Genomic DNA, 20,787 nt, shown 5'->3' with positions numbered 1-20,787 from the left:
AATTCGTCTTGAAAAAATTAAGACATCCCGAATGATTTACTTTATACTAATTTATTTTTTACCAAAGTTTTATAATTTATTATCATTAAAATTATTGTTATGGATTATTGTAAATATATGTGATGTGTACATTTCTTTTCCTATAAGCATATATGACTGAACATCAAAAGCTTACTATATGCAAGTGTTTTACAATCTGTCAAAAACAAAGAATATTGACTTTTGGTCAAATTTGGAACGAAAGGAAATACACGGTTTTTTTTACAAGAAACATGCATTTGGGCTTAGGCTCATGTTTCTTTCACCACAATGTTTCTTATTTTTTCGAGAAATAACCTAAAATGTTTCTTATTTGTTTCTTATTCTCATTTGTTTCAAAAACATGCTTCCGGGAGAACAAATAAACTTCCTCTCTGAGAAAAATCGATGCAAGTGTATTCCTGAGTTTCTTTCACCACAAAAATGTGCATACAACCTCCGCTGATTTTTTTCACTGTTCGCTATGCTGGTAGAAGAGAGAAGAATAATGGAAACATTTTTAATTTGTCTTTTAGTGCTTTCTATTTACTTTTTAGTTCTTAAAGAAGAATGTCTTAAAAAAAATTTTTTTTCTTGTCTTTTTAAGCCAACCCATATTTCTTAGTAGATTTTTATTTTTTTTTTAATTTGAGCCTATATTTCTTGTAAAAAATGGTGTACAAGGCTACAGAAAGGTTACAGAAATTACACGCAATTTGTAAAATACTACGCTCGAAAATATACTTTTTTCAAGAAACAGAACTAATTTAAGGCAAGGTATTTTAAGCGTTAAATTTCTCCTTTATCCTGCTCTTTGTGATTTGCAACAAAAACGGCTATAAACAGGACCATTCTACGGTTTACTTAAAAGAAATGCATTCATCTATTTGTCTAAAGGCCTGACCTTTACTATTCTTTCCTTGTTATATAGATTTCAAACTTGCGCGAGAATTATCACACATGGAATAGATTTTTTTTTATTGCGCGAATACGTACGAATAAGGTAACTTTCTAACTTGATGTCCTGCACCCTTTTTTACCCTTAGGCGGGCGTTTCGAGGTTTTTTTGTCATTGTTTTCGCGATACAACAGAGACGCAGAGAATTAAGTAGAATCAAACTTTTCAGGGTCACTTAGTCTGATTTCAAGGTATTTAAAAAAGTTCGACAGACAGCCTGTGTATAATTTCTTCGAATAAGAACATTTTGATTTCTTTTGACTGACACGAAAAAGTTAATTAATCATTAAACAACCCATCATATTCGAATCTTGCTATCACAACTTCTACAACAGAAATACAAAAAGTCTATCTAACGTAAGAATTCGGGAACGAAAACTGATAGGTGTGAGGTGATCGGATACGATGAAGAATTCCAGCATTCGGAATAGTATTCCAAGAGATAGTCAATGTAATATTTTGATGGTTTCTAAAACAAAGGAGTAAAAAACATTTTAAACGGCTAAAAAACAGTTTTTAAAACAACTTTTTTGCACCTGGACACAATTTTAAATACATCTTAGGCGTACCGAGCCTAAAAACAACAAATTTGAACAAATTGAATCCACAACAATGTCACACAAATCTTACTTCAAGCCAGCTCCATCATCAAAGAAATAATACTTGCTATTCATCTCGTGCAGATCTAAGTATGCATTTTCACCACGACGTATAATTTTATCCCATAACACAACTTGGTTCAATTCCTGCAAAGTAACCAAACAGATAAAATCGCATATGTTTTATATAACAGACACGTCATGAGAGATTGGCTACTTTTGTAAACTTAGCTCATACGTTTGTGATTCCATGACAAGTTAACCCTATGCTGGAGGGGAGGGGGGGGGTGGATTTAACCACCCCTCCTAAACTTTTTTATGTGTTTATAGTTACACCTCCAAATTTGTGACTTTTTCCCGAATGAAACAGATTTCGATATATCGCAGAGTTTAAAAGCGTGATAGGTACTATGAGCATTAACCTCAGAAGCTATAACTTTTAGCGAATTAAGTGCCCTAAAATATTTCATTAAGATTAAATGTCGCAAAATAGACAAAAAAAAGTGAAATTCGTGAAGAAATCGTCCATCGCAAAATCAGTTTAAGAAGATATGACGCATTGTAGAACATACTTACATTGTTTTCTGTTTTGTATTCAGCAACCAGGTACAAAAACAATTGTTTAACGTTCCAGTGAAAAAGTGGTTGGAGGTCTGATAAACAAATTAAGGAAACCTGTAATAGTCCCGTTTAGAAATTCATGATTCAAACAACGAGTTAGGTTTCAAGGGCGGGTTGAAGTCTTCAAAATCAATTCCCTGCTTTATGTAAGAGATTTGTTAAAAAAAATTGACTAATTTGTTCATTTCTTTGTGCCACTCTTGGTTCCTAAAACAGTTATAACATTGCTAGAGACCTTAGTATTCCTCGAAGGGTTTACACTCTTAAGTCTACATGGATTTTTGATTCAATAGGGTGCTTAGATTACTTTAGCGTTTTTAGATCTATTTTAATCGTAGACGCGGTTATCAAAACACGTAGTGTTTCTTGATTTCATTTCGTTGTTTCGAGAAAGCATCAAATTTTGCATGTACGTATTTTCGTGTATGATTTTATTGGTATTTTTTTGATATCACAGTTTTTGCAAATTTGCTCAAAATTTAAGGCTAAGGTTGAGAACATGTAAAAGTCACTATCTTGAAGAGGATACCGCTTTTTAAATTAAATTTGACAAATCCCATGTCATTTTTCGCCCTTACTGCTGTGAAATCTCGAACATGTTTTCTGAAAAAGAAAAAACAATATTTAAACAAATCTCATGTATGCTGTCTTACTATAAAGCAACAAGGGATGTTAAGTTCATGCTACTTACACAACTTGTCGGCTGACAGCATATTCCACATCTGGCTGAGGTGATGGTAGCACGATATACGTAGATATAAAGCAACCAAAAGTGACGGCAGCCAGAACCGATAGGCAGTATGCAAAGACTACATTTAGCCGTGATAGTATAGTGTGCATGTTTATTTGTACTGAAAGATAAATGTAACTGCGCATTGGTTTCAAAATTTAAAAAAACATTAGGTTCAATGAAATGCTTATGAGTTCTTATTAAAAAAATGTGTATAAGGAATTGTTTCAACGATCGTTTTTTAAAAAAATATATATATATATATATAATATCTTATTCGAAGCAATCTCTTTAACATTTCAAAAAAAATTTTACAAAAAAATCATATAAAAAAAAATTTGAATTGCTTCGTTGAATTCAAAATTGTGTCATAATTGTTTCAAAATTGTATCTAAATAATTTGCCATTCATTTCCCAATTGTTTCAAAATTAATTTGTTTAAACACTTGTCAAACAATTGGATTTGAAACTATGAATCTGCAATTTTACCATTCCATTAAGATAAAATAACTTTGTGTAAATTTTTGTGACATTTTTTGAAGTGAAAAAGAAATGTCTAAAAATAGTCTCACATAATAAATTTATTCAGAATTCGTTTCCAACTTCTATTAAAGTTTGTTTCTGAATTCGCTTTAAAATAAAATAATTTCCCATTCGCTTCCACTTTGCATCATTCTTTAGCTTAAAAAATAAAATAAATTCCCATTGTTTCTAAAGACACTCAATCACAGTGCTGTGTTTTTCCTGCGCGCACATCATATAACATTACGTAATACTATCCCAAAAAGATGCATGCACAGAAATGGAGGTAACAAAAATATTAGTGCAGAAAAAAACACGGCTAGCAAAGCAAAAAAAAAGATAGACTAGCTGCTGCGTTATAGGATACATAAACAGCCAATATCCTTGGAAAAATGAAAAAAGACTGAATGTTCGATTCATGAGGGTTTATGTCATCATTCTTGCTCATGCAAAGCACTGTTCAGTAAGGCACGTTATGGTTTAAATTATAGCTAAAAGATTGAAAAGCATAAAAGTGACAACAAATATTGCGCATAGATGCTGTGCTCGGAGCAGTACGCGAAAGTAGCAGAGCTTTGAAAACATGTTTTATTTGTGTGAATGTTAAAATAAAATTTTTAACCATGTTTAACCATGGTGTACTGGACACCATGGTTAAAATATATTGTAAATAAATGTTGAAACCTATATTTCCCCCACGTTTATTGCGGATTTTTTTTACCGTTTTCCTTGGTGTGTCTGCTTGGTTTATTTACATTTTTACCTCCAAATGTGCACGCGCATCGGGCATTACGTAATCACTTAAATGCGCCTGCAAATAAAAATCAGGCCTGTGATTCCATGTGTTGTGAAACAATCTGTAAATGAGTAAAAAATGATGATATAATCCCGAAACGTTCACGATGGTTTAATTCATATAAAATGTGACACAATGTACGTTGGAGAGACGGTAATGTGCTCTGTTTACAACCCCATTCAAAAATGGAAAGTATGAATTATAAATGGTTTGCTCCACTGATCCACTTAAAAAAGTTGTTCTCTATATACTTACAAACAGGCCAATGAGCTAGAGAGGGGAAGTAGATAGATAGATAGATAAATAGATAGATAGATAGATAGATAGATAGATAGATAGATAGATAGATGTGCATATTTTACATGGCTAGCCTTACAAATATCGAAAGATATACCCTGTCTATTATTTCCAGGAGGGGCCATGGCTTAGATGGAGAGTCCTAGAGTATTTAATGCTCTTTTTGAGCTACGCAGACCCAATTAGGGCCCGTGCTCTACTAGACAACTCCTAGCAACATCCAACGGCCCACTTAATGTGCCATCTCCCCAATTTCCCTCACATGGGTTGGGTTAACCCAGGGCTATGGTAACATTTACTCGCCCATGTTGAATCGCTGTCAAGAGAAATCAAACCCCGGTCTCCCTCACAGAGAACGAGAGCTATAACCACTAATCTATGGTTCCACAAAGTACATGTACCATGAAGTACATGTACACGAAGTACATTTTAAATTTGGATGCTGTTTACACTCCGGACACAAAATTTATGCTTATATTTTTTTATCCTAGCTACAGGATTCAACCTTAAAAATAAAGCTGCAAATAAAGCTTCCGTAAAAAATTCATACAAAAAACTTGTGTGCCATAAACGTTTGTTAGTGGCCCGCACAAGTGGCTAGCTGGACTAAAGATATCGAAAAAATAGGAAAGTCTATTTAAAAAAAAACTAATACAAAATAAACGTTAGCATTAAACAATAAAATAAAATTCAGTTATTCTGATCATTTGGAAAACCTTTACCTTGTCAGCACTTCGCGGCTTCGATTACGTGTGTTTAGGCCTACATTTTTAAATGCGTCCCGCACAACTCCCGCAGTAAGTTGTTCAAAGTGGATAATTATTTTTACTTCAACAACTAAAAATTAGTTAAAAGAGGTTAAATACTTACGTTAGTTTTAAATTACACAAGCAGCGTCCTTTTTAAGAAACAGTTTTGGAGAAAGAAAATATGATGCTTGATGTTATTGTCATTTCGACTAGCCCGTTTGTGCAAAATATAAAAAGCAGGTTGTCTTTACAGGCGAACAAAGAAACGCACTTTATTTTTGTTTTGTTTTTATTTCTTACCACAAGGATGCTGATGTTGCATTCCAGTGTAAATATTCAGGTTTGCCAAACAGTAAGTTTTTAATATAAGCTTAAGCTTTCATAAAAAATTAGGATGTTAGAGTGCCTTGTCAATTATGTAAATAAGGGTCTCCAAAGTAGAGAAGATTTCTTGTTGTCAAAAATGGATTTTTTTACCTGTTTTTTATCTGGGGACAAAAACCACCTTTTTTTGGGGGGGCTATGGAAAAACAGCATTAGTTTTTTACTAACACTCCTCAACTCCAGACACTTTTTCACATTTTAAACTTTTGAATCTGGCAATTCTTTTTTCTATCAGTCAGGGAAAACTTTTAAATATGCTGTGTTGCAGTATAAGTAAACTACACCTCTTAATTTAGGAGTCTAGTGCATCCTACATAAGCAGCAAATGGCTTATTTAAACTGTGAAAAGCATAATATTTCAAAATTTACACATTTTAGGCTAAAATTTGTATCTTCTTTTAATGCTGAGGAGCAAGGATGTGTGACCAACTACAATGTTAAGCCAATAAAAAATTTATTAAAGGGAACACACACGTCCTCGTCTAAATAAGCTGTTTCATTCAATTCAAACTGCATGTGCGGGCAAGATGGTGGCAACTCAATGTGTCCACCGCTTATTTTGATTGTATGCATTTGAATATGGCTGTTTGCAGGCAAATTAGGCTATACCTTGACCGAAAGTGTGCTATTTTATAAACCCTTCGCTGAATAAACATGGTTTTACGAACAAAGCTAATTTTAAGTTACTTCTTCTATTAAAATACAAAAGAGCTTGCGACCAGGAAATAAAAGCCTTATATTAGCATTTAAAATATACCACAGTATAGTTACAATGTGAATAACTTATTTAAGCTATACATATCGGACTTTTAATTTAAAAGTAGCATACCAATTATGCTACACAGTTCGAATTATTGGACCGCAAATCACAATTCACGTATCTATTTAGCCTTTGTTTTCTTATGTCTGTGATAACTTTCTGAAATCATCAGAATTACGAAAAAAGCGAAATATGAAGTCAGAGAATGATTTAGGAAGGCTTTCACCCGTTAACTAAAATATTATTCATGTGTATACTTAGAAAACGGCGTAGTTAAAATGCAATTAATTTAAAGAGATCTAACAAAGTTGAATAAATAAATTATTAACAAAAAAGCAAGCGATGCCATTAATAATAATTGATCCAAATTTATTTTTACATATTTTATAGTAAAATTTTCAAAAACAAAAATGAATTATTACAGATCGTCTGTAACAACGATGTACTCAAGATTCTTTTCTCCTGCTTTTATAATTTTATTATCTATTTTCATCTTAGTAAACATAGTGTGCATAATAAAATAAGTGGCAAAATGGGGAGGACAAAGTTTTATGTGCCTTATTAATTGTATTTTTTAAATTTTTTTCACATATTTTTTTGCCACCGGTTGTTTGAAAGTAGCGATTATAAAAAAGAAAAGAAAGAAGAATATCATCCAAACTTAATTGTAACATTTTTTACTGTTTTTAACAGCATTTATCAATTTAGTCCTGGGTACTGGCTTGTGAAATACATGTCAATAACACCTATAAATAATACGTGCCATACTGCTCTATTACTAGAAGCAAATCATTTCAACATGCTCATTGTGATTGCAAAGATATAAATAGATTAAAAAAACATTCAACACAAAACAAAAATTGAAAAAAAAATCTAGAATCATGTCTTAGAGAAAGTAAGAAAATAGTTATTGAGATTAAAAAAAGGCACTTAGGTGAAGTAAGGTCATAAAGTATTGGGTTCTTTTAAAAAACTTTGTTTAGATTAAATTTTAAATGTGTGTTATTTATGTCATTTGTTAAAGAATAGGGCAAAAATTTATATGTTCTGTTCAGTAGCGTTTTTGTGATTTTATAATTCAAGCTTTACATATCTATAATCATCTTTCAGAGAAATAAAGTTCTAAAATAACAAAATGCTAAATATTGTTATTAGCCACGCTTCAACCTTCCATAATCTAATTTACAACAATTTTTCGTACCATGGGTTAAATTCCTGGTGGTAAACGAATTTTGTTCGTACTTTCGCTTTTTGAAAATCTAATTTTTAATAGTCACACGCTGACAGCACGCACGGAATTAAAGGCGTGCAATACGCCTGACTAAAATGTTAGGAAATGGCCTGTAAATTGGCTGGTAAAGTAAGAAAGAAGTGATGAAAGATTATTTTATTGAAGCAAATGATAAAGTGTTTTGATGAAAAGAACTAAATATATTTTTTAGTTTTTTAAAAAGGAAAAATTTCGCTAAGAAATAAATATATATCATTAGAAAATCATTGCTGTATTTCTTTGCTACCTTGGAAAAACATCAGGAATTTTGTTGGATTTGACAGATTTGACACAGCACACGCTTTCAGTATCTGTTTCCATTGCTCTACATCAATTTGTATTACCCGTACGTCAGTAAAAGACACCTTGTCACTTTTTACATGATTATTAATTTCTTCTTGTTAGACACAAGAGGTTCGAAGTTGTATGGCTGTAGCTTTTTAGTCTTTTTCATGTGAGAATTTCCGATTCTAAGCTTTTTAAGTTATAATTTCCGTCATTATTACAAGACATCTTATCAACGAACAATGCAAACAGTAAGTAAACAAAACTTTTAGAAGGCGAGCTGCAGAGCTAACGAACTTTCTGCACGATGTGACGTATGCTCATTTATTAAGACCTAGTCCTCTCAGCTTTATGCGACCTTCAAAATTATTTAAAATTAAAGATGTTTTCAGACGCAGTAAAGGTATAAATGAAGTTTTTCAACAACTGTAAAAGGTTAATTTTGACAACATATAAGTATGTCAAAATTACCTTTTAGAGTCGTTAAAAATCTTCATTTATACCTTTATACCTCCAGTGAATACGTCTTATGGAAATAACAATTTAAAAAAAAAGATTTTTTACTGGAGTTCCCCTTCAAGTGGAAAAAAGACTGATACTAATATTGGTAAAATCTGCTTTTAAAAAAAGAAGAACATTTAAGAAAAAACAATTCCAATGCACTTTAAATCTTGTATTCCTAAAAATCTATTAGTGTAAATAGCCAATTTGGCTTATAGTACCGATTAAATGTAACTTTACATTTATACAAGTTTTAAAACCTTCTGTAAAAACCTCATGTCTACATAAAGAACCTTTGCATATCTTTTGTTTACGCATTAACTTAATGGCTTTCCTTTGTTATCCTCATATGCGAGCCATAAAAATATATGATAAAGTATTTTTTTTTCATGTAACATGCAAACTATTGTTTAAAAGCACCAACAATTACGAAAACTACTATAATTTATATATTTTTCTAGAGTTGCAAGCGAGTCTGTGTTATCACAATTAATAATAATAGTTTTGATTTCTATATTTTATAAAATACAGTGATTTTTAAGCTTTGACAGCACGTTTTCTTATCGTTTCAGAACAGAGTACAGGACCTTAAGCTTTGTACGTATGTTTTCTTTTTATTACAGACGACTATTTGCGTATGAGACAGTCAAAATTTAGCCTTGTTATATACATTTTATGTTATTTTTTTGTTGATGCCATGATGCTAAATAATTAAATATAGCAATGTATTCCGCAAAGTTTACACAAGCAGAAATAAAGTTGGTGTGCGAGACATGAACTTTATTGTTTTCCACATTTAAAAATAACTCCTGTATTTAACAATAATTTAACAATAACAACAAAAGTTCTGATGCTATTTGAATGCTTGTGGAAAGGTGATAACTATCATGTATATACATGTCAAGTTACATTTAAGTGGTACTGTATGTGGTCCTTCTTTTTTTGCATGTCAGGATGTGTGTGCATATAAAGAATTTTGTAAACATTCGCAACATAAACAGCAAACAAATCTTCAAAATAGTGATATTTCCTCTAATGTGCTGTTAAGAATAGATTTGCTATGTTTTTTTTTGCAAAAATGTAATCAACAGAATCCATCTATAAATTTGTATGTAATTTAAACCTAGTGAGCATTTTTACTTGAAGTAATTGATCATAAAAATAAAGTGCTGTAGACATTGTAGGATTTATTGGGTATTGTGTGTACTTTAGGAGTTGTACGGAGTTTGAGGAGTCTGTATAATTAAAATATGGCAAGCACTGATAGAATTAAGAGATCACAATCTTGATTTGCTATTTATTTTCATAAATTTGCTTTATTAAATGAGCAGAGATTCACAAATTTGTGATCTCAAATGATATATATTTTTTTCTATTTTTACTTGAGCAAAACTTTTTCAATTTTCAAAATTTTATGGGCCTAAACAATTTTACTGGGGCTGCTGAAAAAGAGGAAATATGGTATATTAACTTTGACTAATCATTTAATTTAACCAAGAAAAGGTAGAAATAAACTGCATTATGCTGTATGCATTGTTGTAAGGGAAAATTTAGCAATGAAAAATTAAGTTGTTAGTTCTGTCTTTGTTACATTTTCAGCTTTTGTGTGAGCAGCAAAAAGCTTTTTTTGCTACGCGTGGTGAATTCAATGCCTGGAGAGCTGTTACGCATGTGTGGGTGAATAGAAAAAATAGATCACATTTCAACTAATTTAGATCTAAAATGTCAAAAACAAATTTGCAAGTTCAGACTATTTCGTTAGCTAACTTATCATGGTTAATTCACTCCCTGGCAAATTTTAAACTAATTGACAGAACAAATTAAATTGGTTTTGTCTGTGTGGATGATAATTTTCTTTTTGTGTATGACTGTGTATGTGTATTCCCAGCTATATATATTTGTTTTAACTCTTAAAACTTCAAAGTACTTGTTTGAGGGTATGTAGTAAAATTGTGAACACAGGAAACCACAAAACTGGAAGGCAGGCTTGGTCAGAAAACGCAGGTGATTGTTCGACACCCATGCGCAACAAATAATTTTACGTGAGCGTTTTACTGCATGTAAGCTGTTTATTAAAGATTTATCAAAGCATATGCTCTATCACACTTTGTAAGCTCAATAAAAATGTCCCAGGTTTATTTTGAATATAAGTTAGTGCTTTGAATATGCAAATATCTTTGGGGTTCTGATAACAAAGGTGATTTGCATTATAAAAATACTCATTTCTTGACCAACGCAATTAAATTTTAAACAATGAGGGAGCCATTTGTATTATAAGTTGCATACCTTGCAACACAAGTTGCATGCTCTGTGAAATGTGCTCAAAATTTCAGAAAGGTTTTAAAAAGTAGGATTGATTTCTACATTGGAAAAAATTCTACCAGTGAATCAGAACTGTAAGTATTTCACTTCACACAGAAAATTTCACTTATTGGGAAGATGAGCCTTTTAGGGTTATTTAGTCAGTACATATTTATCTGCCCTGCCTTTCATCTACAATTTCCGACCTTTCCTTGAATATATAAATTCTCTTTTAATACAATTCCTGTTGTACACAACTATTCTTTATTAGTTATTGCTATGGATCATGAACAATTAAGTATTATTTTTTACTAAAATCTTGTAAGATTAGATTAATAATCCTCTTTAGGTAACTAAGACAAGATAATGTGAAAACTGATAAATTAAATTTTTACTGCACAAATGTTGTATTATGACTAGTGTTGGATTTGTCATTTAAAAATATAATTTGTTTTCTCTGACGATAATGATTGCTTTGGAATTTATGAACAATGAAAATATTGTTGTTGTTTTGATTTTCCAAATATAATATAATTTATATGTTATTTATATGACAATGTTGTCATTTTGTTAAGTCATCGTTATGTACACAAAATAATGCTAGTTAAAAAGTTTTCACATATTTCTGTATTGCATAAACATAAAATCATATTGTTTCCATAATTTTATAAAGAGTGGTAACAAATTCCTAAATACAGCAAAACATATATCCACTCATCTTTAATTATGTGGATTTTCCTCATGTCATCCAGCTATATTCTCAAAAAATAAATGACAATAAGGAATTCCGTAAGGCATGCTAAAAGTAATATTATAGACTGCTTTATTTCTTGTGCATTATATTAAATTACCCAGTCCTATTAGTTTCAAAGTTTGTGTGGTAATGTACTTATTATCAATTTTTTTATTTAGTTCTAAATGAATTTTAAACATAATAAATGGTATACACTGATCGCATTCAGCTAATGCTCCTTCTTCTAAAGAATGCCTCCTAAGAGAAAAAGAAAAACAAATTTTGAAAGTCCACCAAAGAAGTTCAAACAGACTGAGGAAGTTTGGTAAGCTCTAAAATTTTGATTTGGTGTTAGGTTAATGTATATGTTTAATTAAGTATTGCTTCTAAGCCCCAAATACAATTTTGCTCTTCTGTTGAAACTGAATCCAAACCAACAAGGACAAAAGCCCAAGTGATCCTAGAGACAGTTTAGCTAACACAATCTGTCAATTCTGAATGTTTACACAAAACAAACTATCAACAAAAGCAGCTTAACTTATGCTCCGTCAACTGGGATAGTTTATCTCAATACATTTTGAACAGGAGCAGCTCTAAAACAAGTTGTCAATCAGGACAATTTTTAGATACAGTATGAATAATGTCAACAAGTACAATATCATAAGCTGCTTAACACTACACGTTTTAACAGTATTCCCTTCAACAAACACAGTTTTGACACACTCTGTTAACAACATTAGTTTTTCACCACCAGCTTCATATAGTATAAAACACACTACATGTTTTTTTTATAAACATAGCATAAGCATTTGTAGGCTTAATTTGGTCATTTTTGAGCATATGCAGGCCTATCAATAAGGGGGGAGCAATTGCTCTTGCTCACGCAAAGACTCGCCCAATTCTGAGAAATGAGAAACTAGCTGAGCCATTAATTGCTCCCCCAATTTCAAAAAAGGTTTGTCTGGCTGAGCAATATTAATTCATCTCACATGGAAGTCAATGTTCTCTTTTTTTTATTATTCAGTAAAAAAAACAACCAAAATAAAAAAAGATAAAATAAAATATATAAAGAGACTGTGATAAAATATGCGTTTATAAACTTATTCTATTTATTTAGATTGCTTGCCCAGTCTAAATTATTGTAAACTTGGGGGAGCGATTTATTACTTGGGTGTTATTTTCTTATTGATAGGCCTGCATTATGCTAATGTTGTGGAGTTTTTATGTTTTTTGTTTCATGACCAATTTCTCTTTTTATTCTTAATGTATGAATTAACCAGTATGTAGTGAGATTTAAGTTGTAATTACTAATTACTGATATTTAAAATTTAAATGCAATATTTTTTTCAAATAAGCATATGTGTTTTTTATAAGCGTATTCCAATAAATCTTTTTGCCATTAAGCATAACCTAAGCATATTTTGAGCATGAAGAAGTATTTTTTATAAGCATCCTTAAGCCTTATTTTAAAGTTTCAATTGCTTATAAAAAACATGTGTAAGGAACATACAGAAGTTAAAAGACTCAAATCGTCAACAAAGACATCTTAGCAAAACAACTGTCTTAGCAAAACATGGAAAACTTCCATTTTTTTTTATTATTATATTTTTAGAAAAAAAAGAGTTCACATAAATGAAATTTAAAAACTTTTGGCCCTAATGCTTTTATTATGCTTCTAATTAACAATAGTTTCAGCATTCCAGATGGTTTACCTTCGAATGTCAGGAAGGCATAGTTTTTTTACCTCACTAGGAGCATTATGTATTCAGAATTCTAAATGGTTACAGGAATATATCATCATCGTCATCAAAATTTTGATATTTGATCCAACTTTATTCTATAAATTTTTAAAAAAAATATGACTTAGTTCCTAAATGTTGTTTAACCTTCTTAAACCAGTTACTGTTTAACCTAGTCTTTTTTTTACAGAACTTATTTCACAACAATAGTCTGGCCACACAACAATATTTTGTTCAAAATCAATTATATACAATATTAACAACTCTTCTAACAATTATTTTTTTTTTATCTACTTGAAAGTGAATTATTAGGAAATAAGAACTAATGAGAGATAAACTGTGAAACAGCATTATTGAAACATCTGGTGGATTTTAAAATTGTTTAACAGTTTTTTCACCATAAGGACATGAATCGTTTACTATCATCTTTTTCAAGAAGCACTCAAGTTAAAAAAGGGGAAAGAAACAAGGAAAAAATGGATTGCGTGTGTTTTATTTTCACAGAGAATGGTGTATTCATAAGCATTTTCCTTGTGGTACAGAGAAATAATTTCTTATAGTTTCTGTTTAATGTGCTTTTTTGGACCATATTCTATTCAAAATTGTAGTCTAATTGTTACTTTGTGTTAAGGATGCACAAAATAGAGATGCCCCGAATACGTATGATGAACAAAAATCTGAAGACTAGAATATGTATGACAGGAAAACCTGAAATGCAGGAATCATGTAAATAATTTTTATTAATTTTCAAAAAGCGTCTTTTACTAAATGTTATTTCAGGGTGAGTCATACTTACCTGAAGTTTCGGGATAGTCATTTCTTTACTTTGTTGGATGTTAAAGTCTATTGTTATGTTCCATGTTCCATGTTGTAATTTACACACTTTTTAAAAGCAAAACAAAGTTTTGTTAAGGCTCGCCTGTTGCTTACATCCTGCTTGTTAAATATCTACTCGGAAGATAAAATTCTTGTGTCAGCTGGTCAGCCTGGTGCCTCAATGGAAATTTTATTTATCACATTTGTTTTTATATAAATCTTCCATGACTTTTAACACAAGAAAAAATCTTGAAATCTAAATCCGTTTTGTTTTTCCTTGTTATATTTACTCTTTTTTAAATATTGAGAAAGCCAATTTTTTCCTTATTTTTTCAAATAAAGTATAAAACAGTAAATGCTCTGCAGCTGTTAGGCTGCAAAGTTGCTACTTTTGCACACACGTAAGCCAAGCAGACAGTATTAAAAAGTTGCTAGTCATTCTCTGGCACGCCTAACACCGAAATATTCCCTGTCTGGGCCCATAAATGCCCAGAAATTCGTGAAAATGGCCATGTTAATGTCAGCCCAAATTGGCACATTTTAAGAATTTAGATATAACCAAATATCCTAAGTCCACTCTGAACATTGACAAAATGTGTGAATCTGATATAGAAATAGCCTACGCAGTTACTTGTGTTGGCAATCTTTAAAATTAGCCGTCTTTTGACCAAGATTGTAGCATCTAAACTTTGTAGCAAGGTTTGTTCAATGCTTAATATCTTATTTCCTGTACCCCCATCTTCTGCTTTAGGTGCAAATTGCTTAATAAAGGGTGGTACTAATCCGAGGTCTTTTTAAATTAAACAGGGTCTGCCTAATTGTAAGCTTATCTTCAAAAAAAGTTGAACAATTATGCAAAATCATTGCTTTGCTTAATCGAATTTACTGTAGTTAAAAATGCGACTATACAAATTTTAAATATGTACAGTTGACTTAACAATAGTTAAAAAATCTGTCTTACTTGTAGGCAAGCAAATCAACTTCTCAGAAAGTTTTTTCTGTTGCCATTTTTAGAGTAGGCTAGAACTCAACTAATGAACATACAGCACTCCTCATTATCTAACAGCTTCCTGACAATCGAATAAATTTTGAACTCTCATTTTCTATTTTGGATCAGGAGAGCCAGTTGGAGCAAAGATGTTACAAAATATATTTTTTAATACATGATATGATTTCTATCATATAACAATTTTATAAAGTTTTATAAATTTTATAAACTTTTGTTCCCTTTTATACCATGATTATATTCCTTTTTAGTTCGATGCAAAAATATTTTAAGTCAGCCTTACATTGTATGGACATGCCTAACAATAGTACATTCTCTTCACGCAAGTGTGAAAGCTGGTTTTACAAATATGCTGGTATGTGTATCCATGGAAATTTCTTCTTTTCTTTATTTATTTATTTTTTTTTTTTGTATTTTCATTAAGTACAAATTGCAATGTTGGATGCTGGATTTCATAATTAAAAATGTATATGTGAAGGAGTCAGAAAAATTTGTTGAAAATTTTTCTTCCTTACAAAGTAGCAAAGTTATGTCATGTCAAAAGCCACTTAACTCTTCTTGACTTTTCTTGGCTTAGTAATAAGTACTAATTTATTTCAAAATTAGCATGCAACATGCAAACATGGTTGTTTTTTCTATCTCTTAACTGTGAACTTTTGTCATTGCCAACAAGGTCTGTACTGTTTTGTTTCAAGCTCAGTTGCTAAGGGCAAAAATTCATTTCAGCCTCAATGTTACCAAGCAGTTAAACATTAAACTTATTGTTTTTGCACTTTTATTTTTTTATTTATTTATTTTATTATTTTTCATTGTTTTGGAAGAACTGTTTTGTTGGTTGCTTATTAAATAGTCCAGATTGAAGCCACAAGTTGCTTAAATTTTCAGCCTGGCTAGTTGCTTAGGTTTTGAGCAAACTTTTAGCTTTAATTCTTTGCAACTCAATCCCTTATTAACAAACAACGTGTAATTAAAAAAAGTATTATGAGCTGTCGAAATTGTTTTTCAGACAAAAGCTCAACCAGCCCTATAATTGGTCCATCTGGGGTTGAAAATTTTTGTAAAGATTTGGGTGTGGAACCTGAAGATGTAAGTAGTCGTGTGAGAACAGTAAATAAAATTTTTACCATCAAGTTGAAAAGGTTACTAATTACTACAACTTAAATATTTTCAGATTGTAATGTTGGTGATAGCTTGGAGGCTGGAAGCAGAAAACATGGGATATTTCAAATTGAATGAATGGAAAACTGGAATGGCTATTTTAGAGTGAGTTCAATTTGATTATTATTAGAAATAAGGATTTTTTGAGGAAAACTTAATGCTAACCCATGTCAGCGTGGTGGGCACACATTTTAAAAAAACACCTTTATAGTCTTATTACTTGGGAAATTGCGCCACTTTTTTTAAGAAATTACTGACAGTGCAAACTGCGATTTGTTAGCTCTTATCCTATCTAGTGTTAGCTAATTTGTTGTACCGACATGCTTTATTTTTTTTGTACTGTAGAATCAGGAAATCTAAGCAACCTCATACAGAATGAAATTAACATCCTATTTCTGATTATTTTGTGGACAACGAAATAAAATAAAAATGTTTTTTCTTAGAATTGTAATCTTTCTTTCTAAGAAGTTTTTTTACACTTGTGTGGTTGTTTTCTTTCTTGGAAACGATTTTTTGATGCTTTTGCGGTTTAGAGTGTGACTTTCACCACAAAATACTACCAGCATAGTTTAGTAATTTTTTTGTAGATTGCATCACATTTCCACTCCAAATTTAATTATTGCTTATGTGGATTGGAAAATATTTTTTTTATAAAAAGACAATGCCTTGGAATTCTTAAATGTTTAGCCTAGAGTGTAAACATTTATATTTTAAAACGAGTCCCTTACTTTCAAATTTAAATAATACATGGATATAAATAAATAGACCAGATTTCTTATCTGCGTATTTGTGGTTTTCTAAAAGTGAAAGTTTTCCTAAGTATTGGCACAAAAAACCTTCATTCTGGAACAACCGTTGATTTCTTCGAAATTATTTCTCGTAAAATCTCCTTAAATTGTTTCTCCTGACATGCATTTTTTTTCCTTCCCAAGAAGTTTCTTTTTAATATCACGTTTTAAAATAATTAGTCAGTATGTATGTTAAAAGGCTTGATTATTAGTAACTGTTCATTTGCCTTTATAATTTTGTTTCTAATATATCAAATGGTTTTTATACTTTTTTTAGTTCTTTTGTTTTAATTTCGACTGCTAAACTTGCTAAAATTCTAAATTCTAAATCTGTGGCCACTCTGTTTTGGAAATTCCATGGTACATATCATGGAGAAATAAGAAGAGTGACTTAAAACCCTGAAAATTAAGAATCACTATTTTAGCTGGTACAAAGTGTATTTAAACCTGTATTAATTCGAGGACCTTAAAATTGGCCTGTATTGATTCGAGGATTCCTTTTGTTTAGGTGTGATAGTACAAGTAAATTAAAAGAAAAATTAGAATACATCCGCGCTTTACTGAAAGATGCGACCACGTTTAAAAAAATATATAGATATGCATTTGACTTTTGCAGGGTAGGTAATTTTTGTTTGACACATTCCTTCCTTTTCTTGTAGTTTTTGCTAACATATTGGCCAAATGGTCTGTTTTGAATTCCAAAGGAGTCAAAATTGCCCACCACTTCAAAGGATAAACTCTTAATCCTTCGAGATTGGGAAAAATAATATTCTTTTTATTTTAATTCTTTTACATTTTTTTCACTTCTCTTTACCAGGCAAGATTGTCATTTCACTTTTTTTTAGCATTACATTCCATTTTTCTTTCAGGATAAACAACAGAAAAGTGTGGATATTGACACAGCAAAAGCCATGTTACAACTTCTCTTATCCAACATGTGGCCAATCACGTGCGAGTTTATCCAGTACCTTAATGTAAGTGAAAAACTTTATATCAAATCAACTATACAGAACTCGACTTGTTTCAGTTTGTACTGACAATTTAAATTTTAAATTAGGGAAAATTCGACAGTAGTAATTTCGAACAAAAAACAACAACAAATGCAAACTTCGTGTTGCAGAATTTTAATAGCAAGCCACAAAAAACTAAATACTTCCAGCTTTTCTTCCGAAAAACGAACTTAAATTCTAAATGAAAGTTTTCCAGACCTTGAATATCCACAATTTTCTAAAAAAACCTAAAGAACTCAAAATATGACTGTCACATTTTCTATGAGTTAAAAACGCATGAAATAACCGACATTGTGATTTCTAAGAAATAAGTATCGATATTCTTCAAAAATTAAATATAGCTATATCGGACAGTAAAATAGTTCTAATATTGAGGAGGGTTTTTAAAGAGAAGAACAGATGGATAGTTATCCAAAGCATTTTTATGTCACGCCTTTCTTACATTTGATGTTTTTAGAATCCCTGTCGACTCTTGTTTTAATGTTATTTTGCGACTTTTTCACCATGCTATTTAGGCAGAATTTACCAAATAATTAATGAAAACTTTTGGGAAAAAATTTTGTATTTTTAGGAGATTTTTATATGTATGTTCATACATTTTCAACAACCATGACTTGGAGATATGTTTTTCATAAATAAATTGTCACTGAATTCGCTTTTGCTAAGAAGGATGTGCCAGCGCGGATTAGAAATAAAAAATTTGTTTACATGTGTTGAAGTGACATCGTAAGTTGATCACATGGGCTATTTATTTTGTTTCAGCATTCAAAATACAAGATAATGAACCGTGACCAATGGAATAGTCTTCTAGAGTTTATCAAGACCGTCAATTCGTCACACTTCAAAAATTACGACAACGAAGGAGCGTGTAAGTATATATCAAATCTTTCCGTCTTTGTATTTGCTTGCTTTAATGTAAATCACGCTTGTCTAGTTAAATTTCTCAAAAAGAAACACACGATAAAACATGATTTAGGAAAGTCATTTTTCATAATGGTGGAAAGAATATTTCAAATGTTGGACGACGTTGTTTTTATTTTCCTTTTGTATTGTTTTTATTTTCCTTTTGTATTGTTTTCTTTTTGGTCCTTCGAACATTTAATTGAAAGAATTTTTTCCTATTTTGGAAATTAAGTTATCTTTTAATAAAAACCCACCACGCGTAGTCGCAACATGTTACGAAAAAACAAAAGCAGATCCCATGCCGTGTAGACATCCCCTACTACGAATGGAAAAACACACTACAGTAGATTCCGGATCCAAACACCGGTTTTAACACACTTTTCGATGTTACTATCACAAAATTATAATCCCTTTGGTTTAGGATGTTATATTTAGGGGTAACCCTCCTGACTTAGCTAGTACTAGGTTAAACAATCTTATATTTTGTCAAATCCAGTTTAAAGCTGGGTTTACCCGATTTAAATTACTTCAAGAGGGTCGTCAAACCAAAAATACGAAGGGTGGAAATGATTCCGAATTGTACGATCAGCGCAAAGAGCAAAAGTTTATATTACTTAATTCTACAAAAATGATGTTTTGATCATTTGACGAACAGTCTCTCCCTCGGATCCATTTGTTGTATCCCTTGTGTTAGAACGGGAGTTTATTTTGCGTCAAATGTTTTTCCTGGTAAAAACAAAAGTTATAATAATTAAGGATAATTTGAATGCATGTTTTGTTTCGTTTTGATTGGTTATTGCGTTTTTGTGTGGCCTTTATTTTTGTGGGTAAGTAGTGGCATGCAATTCTTTCGTTTATTTTTAGGGCCGGTTATGTTGGATGAGTTCGTTGAATGGTATATCGAGAAACATGGCATGTCTTAATATGTCCAAAACAGGAAGACAGGTGTCTTTATATATCGTGGACGGATATACCGAAAGAACGTGTTCGCTGATAGCAGGAAACTATCCAATTAAAGCTTTTTCATCATCGGGAAGACGATTAAGAAAAGCTATGCAAAACCTTTTGTGTGGCTTTTTCAAGTTTGTATTTTGCGTTTCTAAAAAAAACATATCGTTTAAAAAATCTTGTACAGTATTGTTTATATTTTAGCTCTTTAAAATATAGTAGGAATTTTACATTGAAACATGTTTTGTATTTAATTTCCCGCCATTTTATATTATACAAGTTTGTGTCTAAGCCCCGATAAATTAAGTATTTTTTTGTGAATGCGATGATTGCAAATTGATAGTGACCTGGAAATGAGAATGCTATTTGTATTATTTCTGGTTGTGTTTGATGGACTTTTGGTTCGTTTTATTGTCTTTCGGTTCCGCATGAAGGTATGAAATTAATTTCCGTGGATGTAAACGAAAGGAAAGAGAAATATGTCACATTTTATTTCTTGACATCGTTAGTAATTTATTTCATGTTGTCATTAATTTTACATTATTAACCAACATTTCTAAGAATCCAAAAAAGTAGTTTAAAATTGATGTGATTAAACAAGAGTTTTTCGTGGCGACGCCGAAGTGATAGTAAAATTTCCGATGCTGACAATTTTTATAAAAATAAATCTCTAGCAACTCTTCTCCAGTTTTTATTTAAGTGAAAATGGCACTGGGACGAGGTTGAGTTAAGCTATGATAAACACGGATAGGAACGGAACAAGAATAATACTTTAATTTGATTGGCTATCCTGCTGAGTATTCTTTTGTTTCAACATTTTTTCCGTTCTTATCCGCAAGAAAATTTGAAATAATTTTAAACAGGCTACGAACCGGATAAAATGCTCACATTCCGT

The 20,787-nt window shown here is 31.1% G+C and overlaps 2 protein-coding genes across 4 annotated transcripts in view; one reads left to right on the top strand and one right to left on the bottom strand.

The window, feature by feature from the left end:
• LOC130654804 (DCN1-like protein 5) overlaps window positions 1-20,130 on the top strand; it is a 30,623-nt gene extending 10,493 nt beyond the window's left edge. The window contains exons 2-9 of one of the 2 annotated variants that reach the window (XM_057457441.1): window positions 11,702-11,849; window positions 15,337-15,440; window positions 16,092-16,171; window positions 16,257-16,348; window positions 17,540-17,648; window positions 17,901-18,005; window positions 18,804-18,909; window positions 19,809-20,130. In XM_057457441.1, coding sequence (XP_057313424.1) covers window positions 11,776-11,849; window positions 15,337-15,440; window positions 16,092-16,171; window positions 16,257-16,348; window positions 17,540-17,648; window positions 17,901-18,005; window positions 18,804-18,909; window positions 19,809-19,867 — 729 coding nt within the window. In that variant the 5' untranslated portion in view covers window positions 11,702-11,775 and the 3' untranslated portion in view covers window positions 19,868-20,130. Of the gene's footprint in view, window positions 1-11,681; window positions 11,850-15,336; window positions 15,441-16,091; window positions 16,172-16,256; window positions 16,349-17,539; window positions 17,649-17,900; window positions 18,006-18,803; window positions 18,910-19,808 lie in introns of those variants that run through there. The other variant, XM_057457440.1, reaches the window with a different exon arrangement.
• On the bottom strand, window positions 1,260-5,532 carry LOC130654806 (signal peptidase complex subunit 3-like). 2 transcript variants are annotated; one of them, XM_057457442.1, is made up of 6 exons: window positions 5,412-5,532; window positions 2,888-3,047; window positions 2,726-2,799; window positions 2,152-2,228; window positions 1,607-1,722; window positions 1,260-1,445 (listed from the first exon to the last, which is right to left on the bottom strand). In XM_057457442.1, exons 2-6 carry the CDS (start codon window positions 3,034-3,036, stop codon window positions 1,325-1,327), a joined length of 537 nt encoding a protein of 178 aa, XP_057313425.1. In that variant the 5' UTR covers window positions 3,037-3,047; window positions 5,412-5,532; the 3' UTR covers window positions 1,260-1,324. The 2 variants fall into 2 exon arrangements, with proteins under 2 accessions (XP_057313425.1, XP_057313426.1); XM_057457443.1 differs by lacking the exon at window positions 5,412-5,532 and adding an exon at window positions 5,264-5,339.
• Window positions 20,131-20,787: the final 657 nt, after the last annotated feature.

This window comes from Hydractinia symbiolongicarpus, chromosome 8, assembly GCF_029227915.1.
Source record: "Hydractinia symbiolongicarpus strain clone_291-10 chromosome 8, HSymV2.1, whole genome shotgun sequence".
Classification (NCBI taxonomy): domain Eukaryota; kingdom Metazoa; phylum Cnidaria; class Hydrozoa; order Anthoathecata; family Hydractiniidae; genus Hydractinia; species Hydractinia symbiolongicarpus.
Note: the sequence above shows the minus strand (reverse complement) of the source record. Positions and strands in the feature narration are given on the sequence as shown.